The sequence below is a fragment of the Hibiscus syriacus genome, unplaced genomic scaffold (genome assembly GCF_006381635.1).
Source record: "Hibiscus syriacus cultivar Baekdansim isolate YM2019G1 unplaced genomic scaffold, ASM638163v2 tig00110782_pilon, whole genome shotgun sequence".
Taxonomy (NCBI): domain Eukaryota; kingdom Viridiplantae; phylum Streptophyta; class Magnoliopsida; order Malvales; family Malvaceae; genus Hibiscus; species Hibiscus syriacus.
Genome location: NW_024062860.1, coordinates 299,314 through 308,850, shown reverse-complemented (window position 1 = coordinate 308,850; position 9,537 = coordinate 299,314). Strand labels below are relative to the sequence as shown.

The window sequence follows — 9,537 nt, the reverse complement described above, 5'->3', positions numbered from 1 at the left end:
TACCCTAACGCCAATATAAAATATTGCGAAGGAAATTGAAGAACGCCGACTTGTTTTCAGAGGTTAATTGAATCATCCACCAAAATCATTGTGTTTGACTTCACTTGTTATGGCCACAGCCATGGCCAAGCCTTCCCACGCCACAATTATCGCCGCCCTCGAGCAAGAACCACTAGCGGCGTCGCCCTCTCTTCCTCCCCCGACACCCATTCCGCCACCGTTAGTCACCGTAAAAACAGAACTGTATCAGCCCGAACAACAGAAACCACAAGAAGAAGAACCCACGTTCTTCAAATCCATCAACGACCTTGCCTCACACGCCTCCGCCATCCTCGCTTTCAAAAGTAAATTCGACGAACTAACGAAACACCTCGATTTCATCAACAAGGCCATCGACTCTAAGTTCAACGAGCCGCAACAAGAGGAGCAACACCCAAAAATTGAACCCCAACCTTGTCTCAAATCAACGCAAACGAAATATGAAACGGTACGAAAAGGACCCAAAGCAGCTCCTCCTCCGAAATCCTCGTGTGACGGAATCCAAAGCCATTGCATGAGTATGCGCAGCAAAATGGTCCGTAAATACATTGTTAAACGTTTATCGTTACTCCCGATGCTTCGAGAAGAAGTCCCCGTTGCTCTAAAGCTTGCCCCAGAACCAGCCAAATTGGTTTTAGACAGCATTGGAAAGAGTTTTTTAATGGGAAAAAATGCTTATACCAAGGAAGTGTCCGCGAGATGGTCAAGGGAAGCTAACCTTTTGCTGTTGGAGTTTTTCCTTCTGATGATTGGCGGTGAAGGTGAGATTAAAATTTCGGCCAACGTTAAGGTAGAAGCGGAGAATAGAGCTGTTGCATGGCGAAAGAGGTTGAATGACGAGGGTGGTTTGTGCAAAGCCAGTGCAGCTGATGCAAGGGGTTTGCTGCTTTACGTTTCTTGTTTTGGGATTCCCAAAGTGTTCTCCAATGAGGATTTGAGGTTTTTGCTTAAGTTGAGTGATCTCAAAGGCATCTCGGATGCTGTAAAGGCCTCTCCTTGGCTTCCTGGGAAAATGCCAGGTATTTACATCTCGGTTCCATTAATTTATATGAATTTCCTTGTATATTTATGATTTTCTTGGATCCTATTATGATTATGGAGTGTAATTGTGTAAACAGTGTTTATATTATACTTGTTTCCTGATAATTGAACTCGGGTCGCTCCATAGCTCTAGCTTGGCTTGAGAACGATGTAATCAGATTCAAGTTTTTTTATGAGTCGAACTCGAATAGCTTACTAGCACAAGTGTCTCATTTACACCACTAGTTTAGATGCCTGCAAATTGATTTCCGAGACTAAAGGGTATCGGAACTTGAAGTTCCCATGGTTTTTATTCTTCGTCGAAATTGTGTATCCTAGTTTCAAATACTAAGTATCCTTTTCATGATAATTACCCTCGTTTTCTTTTTGGTTAAGTTCAGTTTAGGTAAGATCATAATGATATTAGTTTTACAAACTTCACAAATGAATTTAGAATTATATTGCTGCTATTGTAAATACAGATTGGTAAATCAATATGGGTTGTTCACTTACCATGTAACCTTACAGCCATGCATCCTGCCAAAAAAGTAGAATGCCCTAAAGAAGGTGGTTTACTAGTAACAAGAACAGCAGAAAATTGAAGAATAGCCTTTCCTGGTGTGCTTTAGAATCCGTTTTTGCCTGTTAGCCGGCTTTGAGTTACCCTTCGATCTTGTTACATTTCTTCCTGGAGATAAGTATTACAATCTTTTTTATTTCAATCTCCTTGATTTTTGGAGAGTTCCATAAGATCGAGGGAGGCACAGGCTTGTGTGTCCAATTGCAGTTTCAAGTAGGTAGCTGCATTATAGTATTAGGGAAAGTAGAAAAAAGAGTCACAAAGTCTGTAATAAACCCTTCAAAAAGGTTGTTTCTGCCTCGTTTTGTAAGCGTACATGACGATAATTTTCACAGAAACCAGACATCTATTAATGGTGAACCAAATATGCTAGCATCTGACAAATTAATATTTTATTATGGGTAGAGATTCGGGTGGTTAGATTTAGATTTTCTTTCATTGATGTAATTCTTGAGACTAATGTAAGATACTATTGTCTGCTACAGGTATCATAAAGAGTATGGCGAAGAATGGAATGCATTTTGAAGCTGGGGAGGTTGCTTCTATCTTTGGGCTTGAGGATAAATTCTCCCCTAAGACAATTTTGACTTCATTCTTGCAAGAGTCTACTAAAGCATTCGAGAGGGAAAAAGTAGTAGCACGTAAATCACCCGTGTTGCTGGTAACATATTTTTTAATCTCTTGTCACACAAATGATCTTACATGTTTTCCCATCCTTCAACGTTGTATTTATTGTGTTATGGCCTTTTGCAGAGAAGGGCTAATGAAAAGCTATTAGCTGCTCTGAAATCGATAGTCCGTTATTTGGAAAATCGTGGTAGTGATGCAATGGAGCTCTCATGTCTTGTCAAAGAGAAGATAGTGAAGTTGGAAGAAGAAATTGCTGCTGGGCTTGATAAAAGGATTGTGAAGAAAAAGGAGCTGAAGAGAAAACTGGATGAAATGGGATCATCAAGTACGATTAAGAGCCAAGAAATGAAGTGTTCACGGTTTGATACCAAAGGGTCCCCTTTGCCAAAATCTCATGTAAATCAGTTGCACGAGCAACCGACTGCTATTCTGGCCGAAGGCAATGGTTTGGTCCCTAATTCTTGTAATGCCAACAATGATCCTGTTGCCTCTTCTGCACTACATGGATCAACATGTTCTTTTCCTGGAAATGAGACAGTCCAGATGGGAGGAACCACTGGTGTTGAAAGCAGCGATATCGGTGTCATCCCAGCAAGTTCTATTCTGACCGAAGGCGATGATTTGGTCCCTAATTCTTGTAATGCCAACAATGATCTCGTTGCCTCTTCTACTCCACATGGATCAACTTGTTCTCTTCGAGGAAATGAGACGGGCCAGATGGAAGTAACCACTGGTGTTGAAAGCAGCGATATCGGTGTCATCCCAGCAAGTTCTTATTCTGGGGCTGATGGGGCAATTGAAGTTGGTAAGGCTGACCAAATGATGAGCGAAAATGGTCTGACATATGGTCGACATGGCTGCGGTGTGCAATCTGCATCCATGTGGTTTGTTGGTTTATTTGGGTCATCACTATCTTTAGAAGGCTTTGTTGGTCTGCCGGATAATTCTGTTAGGACATCGGCAGATCTATATCGGTTTGCTGATACTTTAGGGTAAAAAAACGATACTTTGTCAATTATGGCTTCAGTCCCCATCCCTGTGCATCATCACTAATACCTAAAACACGACTATGATACTAGATTATTCATGTTTTGAAATTTTCGAATCATTTCGGGTGTATTTATTTGGGTTTGCGAGTTGTTTCTCTCGAGTGATTATTTTTGAGTTCGAGTTTTTTTAATTGTTTTTACTCTTCTTACAAAGGAAAGTAGTTCATATAAGTATACAAACATAAGGAATTGCAGTAAAGAATACATCATCACTTCCTCAATTTCCCTCTCAGCAGCCTGCGCCTTTGCTTTTTCAAGTAGGGCATTAACTTTACCTGAAAATCAAGCTAATAAGCATATGGTGCTGACAAAATGTAAAAATTTTATAAATCCTATAAATAAATTTTAAAAAGTAAAAATTATTGTTTAAGATTCGATCACGACACTAAATAAATCCGTTAGTTGAATATTTTTAAAAAATATATTTATTGAAATATTCTTTTGGTTTAAAAATATTTTAAAAAATATATTTATTGAAATATTCTTTTGGTTTAAAAATATTTTTCTTAACAAAATGTACGTATCTTAAAAAAATCAAGTTATCATTAATTATTTTGGACTAAATATTTAGGAGGTCTGCGTTTAAAATCATAGTAAATATAAGTTAAATTCATGAGTCAATTATGTCATTACGGGTAGGGGAACATTAAAACACATCATGATTTTCAAAATTAATACTTATTAAATTATGTATTATCTCAATTTTTAAAAGTTATATATACAATTTTAAATTTTAGATATGATTCTTTGAATGAGTTTGAAAAGTCGCTAAAAAGGGTTGGGGATAATGTTGGGCCTAGGCCTGAATCTAAAGCCTCTTTTTGAGCAGAATATGAAAAGTCAAACATGCCCTCAAGGGTTAGTGATAAATACAAATTTAACCTTCTTCCGCCATATCATCCATCGAAGGAAAAAACATGATCAAAGGCAGAGGCCGCAGAATCTCAGCCTCACTGCTGTTTTCTTTCGTTCCGTTTAGTTCTATTCAAAACCTTAATTTAATAAATTTCATTCTCAGCTTTCAATAGAGGGAGAGGGAGATAATGGAGCAGCACGAAGAGCAAGAGCACGAGGTGTACGGAGGGGAGATTCCCGATGAGGAAGGAGAGATGGACGCCGGCGTGGGAATGTCTGGTGGAGCTGAAGATTACCGAGGCAATGACCATGATGTTCAACTTGATCCTAATTCCAACTCCAAGGTTGCCCTCTTCTTTATTCTAGCCTTTTCCCCTTAGCATTTTGTCTGATGAATTTATTTATATATAAGGATTTGGAGAACGTGAAAAAGAGACTTAAGGAGATTGAGGATGAGGCCGGAGCTTTACGCGAAATGCAAGCTAAAGTCGAGAAGGATATGGGCGCCGTCCAAGGTTTTTTATTATTATTTGTATTTGATCGGAGTTTTTTCGGCTAATTTTTGAACCATTTTGAGTTTTATTGTGGATTTAAATATTAAAATGGAAATAGTCTTGTTGATTTTGGAAAAGAAATTAAACTTACTTTATTACCGAATGAATATTCATTTATGAATTATGGAATGTTGCGACTCGTGTGTGAATTATTATTTCTGGTAAACTGATTTGGTTTTACTTTCTCCTCCTGCATGGCTATGAAGATTCAGCAGATACTTCTGCAACCCAAGCTGAAAAGGAGGAAGCTGATTCCCGCTCGATTTATGTTGGTAATGTGAGGTTTATCAACCCTTTCCAATGCCTTCTTTTAATATATATATGTGTGTGTGGCGTGTGTGTGTGAACCTTCTTTATATGTTTATTCGGATAAATCGTGATGTACATTATCTACAGTCAAATTCATATCTAGAAGATAAGAAGAGTTTTACTAGTTTGATCCTTGCAACCTAATTCTGATTTATGCTTGTGCATATTGAGCGACTTGATATGCCTTTTTATGTTATACTTCTTCGACTCTTCATTTTCTCGAAGTACTTGTATCTGAGCTGCCAACACATTGATATGGAGATATGACCTCCAAGGGTCCTTCAAATACATGGAAAACTTAGAAAAATATAAGCATACCCATGTCAGCCCCATATTCTTATCTGATAGTCGCATGCGAGTCTCGGTAACAAGGTTGTTATGTGCATCTTCATGGACAATACATGGCATGCTCCTTGTTATTTAAACAAGCTTGACCCATAATAACTTATTATGAGAAAATACACTCTTTATTATGTTGTTTTATGTTGTCTGGTTTCTTTAGGTAACTTCTAGATTCTTGAGGTGTACAATTAAAATGATCTCGATGTAATGTAGTGTAAATCAATGGAGCTAACCCTTTGTTTCTTTTTTTATCCTTGTAAAAACAGGTAGACTACACATGTACACCCGAGGAAGTTCAACAGCATTTCCAATCCTGTGGAACGGTTAACAGAGTGACAATTTTGACAGACAAGTTTGGTCAACCTAAAGGATTTGCCTATGTTGAATTTGTTGAAACTGATGCTGTTCAAAATGCCCTGCTTTTAAATGAATCGGAATTGCATGGTCGTCAATTGAAGGTTTATATACTTGATTTGTTTGTGGATTATTACTTCACTAATTTGATCTGCATGATGATAAAAAAAGCATGTTTGGCTTACTCACAGGTCTCTGCAAAACGAACAAATGTTCCTGGAATGAAACAGTACCGAGGAAGGCAACCCAACCCATACTTCCGCTCCCGAAGGCCTTTTATGCCTGGTCCTGTTTTCTATCCTCCGTATAGCTATGGGTAAGCTTGAAAACATGTTTTCTTTGTTTTGCATAGTAAAAAGGATAACGTGACATTCGGTGTCTCTGTGTGTTTTTGGGGCCGGTGTTTGTTTTTCTGTAATGCTATCTGTTTTATCCGCATTAGATGCATGGAAGTAAAAGAATCTTCCTGTGCTTGGGAATTATACCTATTATGATCTCTTCTATGCCTAAAGCGATTAAGCTTTTTTGCTATCTGCATTAGTTGCATGGTATCAACTACTTTATAATCTTTTATCTGATTTTGTTATCTGTTGAGACTTGAACGAATCGAACATGATTTTTTTCCACTTGATAACCTCGTTATCGAATGATTTTCAGGAGGGTTCCAAGGTTCAGGCGGCCAACGAGATACAGGCCATATTAGGATGGATCTCACGTTGTCAAAAGTAGCAGATTTTGGGAAGGCCATTACTAATGGATTACGAGGATTGTAACACGAATGAAGAAAGTCGAACTGAGTTTTGCTTGCCGAAGGCCGGCAGGCAGGCTTTTTTTTTTCCTTCTCAAATTGTGAGCTTGCAGGAGTGCGACAAGATCCATTCATTTGAACTTGCATATGTTTTGGTTCAATCGGGAGAAATGAGGCAAATATGCACTTGTTGCAGTGAAATATTTGATGATTTAATTTACTGGGTGTTGATGAGTTTATGTTGGGAATCTCTGTTGGGAGAGATGAGAACGAGATGTTACTTCCACACTCATCTACGTTAATAAATTTTAGAGAAAATCGTCTCAGTGACCAAAAAAAAGTTATAATATACGATTTTAACCAATTTTTTTTGGATTTGCCAAAATGACCAACAAAATCGCAACGCGAAATAAAAATCGCAACGCGATCCCCAGAATCGCAAATCAGTTTCCAAAATCGCAACGCGATTTTTGAAAATCGCAATGCGATAGTACAAATTCGCATTGCGATTTTCCAAAATCGCAACGCGAATATGAAAATCGCAACGCGAACACATAAATCGCAACGCGTATCCGTAAATCGCAACGTGTATCCGTATATCGCAACGCGTATCCGTAAATCGCAATGCGTATCCGTATATCGCAACGCGTATCCGTAAATCGCAACGATAATCCGTAAATCGCAACGAGAATCTGTAAATCGCAACGATAATCCGTAAATCGCAACGAGAATCTGTAAATCGCAACGATAATCCGTAAATCGCAACGAGAATCTGTAAATCACAACACTGAAATTTTGGGTATATAACACTGAAATCATAAACTAAATCCCTAAATCGCAACTCATTCCATCTCCATCTATCACTCTCTCCGGCGACATCCGTTCCTATATCCAACGACATCCTTCCCAATCCGGCAACAGGTTTTAGTTTCGCAGCTCGTCTGTTTAGTAAATTAATTTACAACCATGAAATCATCTAATGTTGATCATGTTTGGATAGATTTGTGTTTTGGAGGGTCATGGGATAATGTTCATGGTGTTTTACAATATATGCCTTTACCCATGAATCTTCAACTAAAATTGTCTTTACAAAAGTTAACTTATGAAACTCTAATGCTACGTGTTTCAAATAAATTGAATTTAGAGCCCCTAAGTGGATTTAGGCTATCTTATCAGAGAAATGGTAAAGTTTATTTGTTAACCGACAATGAAGATGTTGAACGATTCATTGCTTACATTAGTGTTTCACAAGATGATGTTACATTGTATGTTGTTGAACCTAGAAGTAGTATTGTTGGGTCAGTAGCGGGTAGTAATCAACTAAGTTTTTCTCAAAACCCACAACCTTTCTCTAATCCAAATCCCAATCAACTTTCAGCACCAAATTCCGGTTTTCGTATTGACCAGTTAGACGATGATGAGCCAACAGAAAAAATTGTGAGTACTAGTCAGTATTCGAAATTTGGTCTTGGTCAATATCCGGACTTTGATATTGGTCAATACACGGATTTTGATGATGTTTCAGAAGAAGAAACAGACCCTGCGTGTAATGATTTTGATATTGGTCAATACCCGAATTTTGATGATGAAACAGCCGTTGCCGAAGAATGTATTGTTGATGATAATGAGGAGGAAGTTACGACTGTGAATGAACATGTTGAACATCCATTCTGTAATTCATATAATCCTGAAGAAGAAAAAGAAGAAGAAGAAATCCCCGAAGAAAAGAAAATGCCACGGGCGTATAACTGGAATATGCCAGAATTACTTCAGATACCGGAAGAAGAGTTGGTAAAGAAAGCAGTTGATTGTTACACAAAAGTTATTCGTATCAAGAAAGATGATTGTTTTGATACAAAGGAAGACTTGAAGATAGCTTTGTATACGAAATGTGTGGAAGATGGCTATCAACTAAAAGTTAACAAATCAAGCAAAGATCGTTTCGAAACAAGGTGTATGATTGACAAAAACTGTATGTGGCGTATGATTGCAAAGAGAATAAAAGATTGCGAAATGTTTCAAGTTAGGACTTTTATTGATAAACATACATGTTCAAGAACCCAAGTTTTTCCTCACCATAGACAGGCAAACAAAAAGGTGTTGGGTGGTTTTCTGGCTGAGTTAATGTTTTTGAATGGCAGGGTATATCGGGGACATGAAATTATGACTGACATGAATGCTCGGTTCAAGATTAGTATATCATATTCTCAAGCTTGGAGAGCCAAATGTTATGCCTTGGAATTGTTGAGGGGTCGCCAGAAGCATCGTTTGCCCAACTGCCGGCTTATTGTCACAATTTAAAGCTGAAAAATCCTGGGTCGGTAACTCATATCAAAACAGATAGAGATGGACGCTTTGAGTTGCTGTTTATCGCCATTGGTGCTACGGTTAGTAAATCAATATAATTTTGTTGACTCATTTTTGTTAGTTACATGCATTTCACATTTAAATGATTATATTTCTTGTGTATATTATTTTGTAGATTCGTTCGTTTATTACTTGCATGCGCCCAGTTATTATAGTTGACGGAGCACATTTGAAAGGTCGATACCTTGGAGTAAACTTATTAGCAGTAGCCATGGATGCTAACAATGGGATATTGCCAATAGCTTACGGGGTTGGCAAATCTGAAACCTCTGATTCATGGACATGGTTTATGGGGCATCTTAGGGATTGCATAGGTCCTATTAGCAATCTGACAATCATATCCGATAGGGCAAACTCAATTGACAACGCTGTTAGAAGGTGTTTCCCAGATGCTTTTCATGGACTTTGTGGTGTTCATTTGTATAGAAATCTAAAATCAAGGTCTGCTGGTATAAAAAAGCACAAATGGACATACTGGAAGGCTGTAAAAGCTTATCGGGAAGTGGATTTCAATAAGCATATAAATTGTTTAAGACGTGTTTTGCCTCAGTGTGCTCAAACACTAGAAGATGTCGGGTTTGAAAGATGGTCAAGAGTACATCAACTTGGAGCAAGATATGGTTTCATGACGTCTAATAGTGCAGAATCAATCAACGCTCTAAGTCGTCATTCCCGGAAATTACCCATTAC

The 9,537-nt window shown here is 38.0% G+C and overlaps 2 protein-coding genes across 2 annotated transcripts; both read left to right on the top strand.

The window, feature by feature from the left end:
- The first annotated feature begins 55 nt into the window (after positions 1 to 55).
- On the top strand, positions 56 to 3,362 carry LOC120140108 (protein FRIGIDA-like). Its single transcript, XM_039155144.1, has 3 exons — positions 56 to 1,058; positions 2,125 to 2,300; positions 2,393 to 3,362. Exons 1-3 carry the CDS (start codon positions 110 to 112, stop codon positions 3,263 to 3,265), a joined length of 1,998 nt encoding a protein of 665 aa, XP_039011075.1. The 5' UTR covers positions 56 to 109; the 3' UTR covers positions 3,266 to 3,362.
- A 900-nt stretch (positions 3,363 to 4,262) lies between these two features.
- On the top strand, positions 4,263 to 6,728 carry LOC120140109 (polyadenylate-binding protein 1-like). Its single transcript, XM_039155145.1, has 6 exons — positions 4,263 to 4,517; positions 4,586 to 4,688; positions 4,934 to 5,004; positions 5,645 to 5,836; positions 5,924 to 6,048; positions 6,390 to 6,728. Exons 1-6 carry the CDS (start codon positions 4,362 to 4,364, stop codon positions 6,433 to 6,435), a joined length of 693 nt encoding a protein of 230 aa, XP_039011076.1. The 5' UTR covers positions 4,263 to 4,361; the 3' UTR covers positions 6,436 to 6,728.
- Positions 6,729 to 9,537: the final 2,809 nt, after the last annotated feature.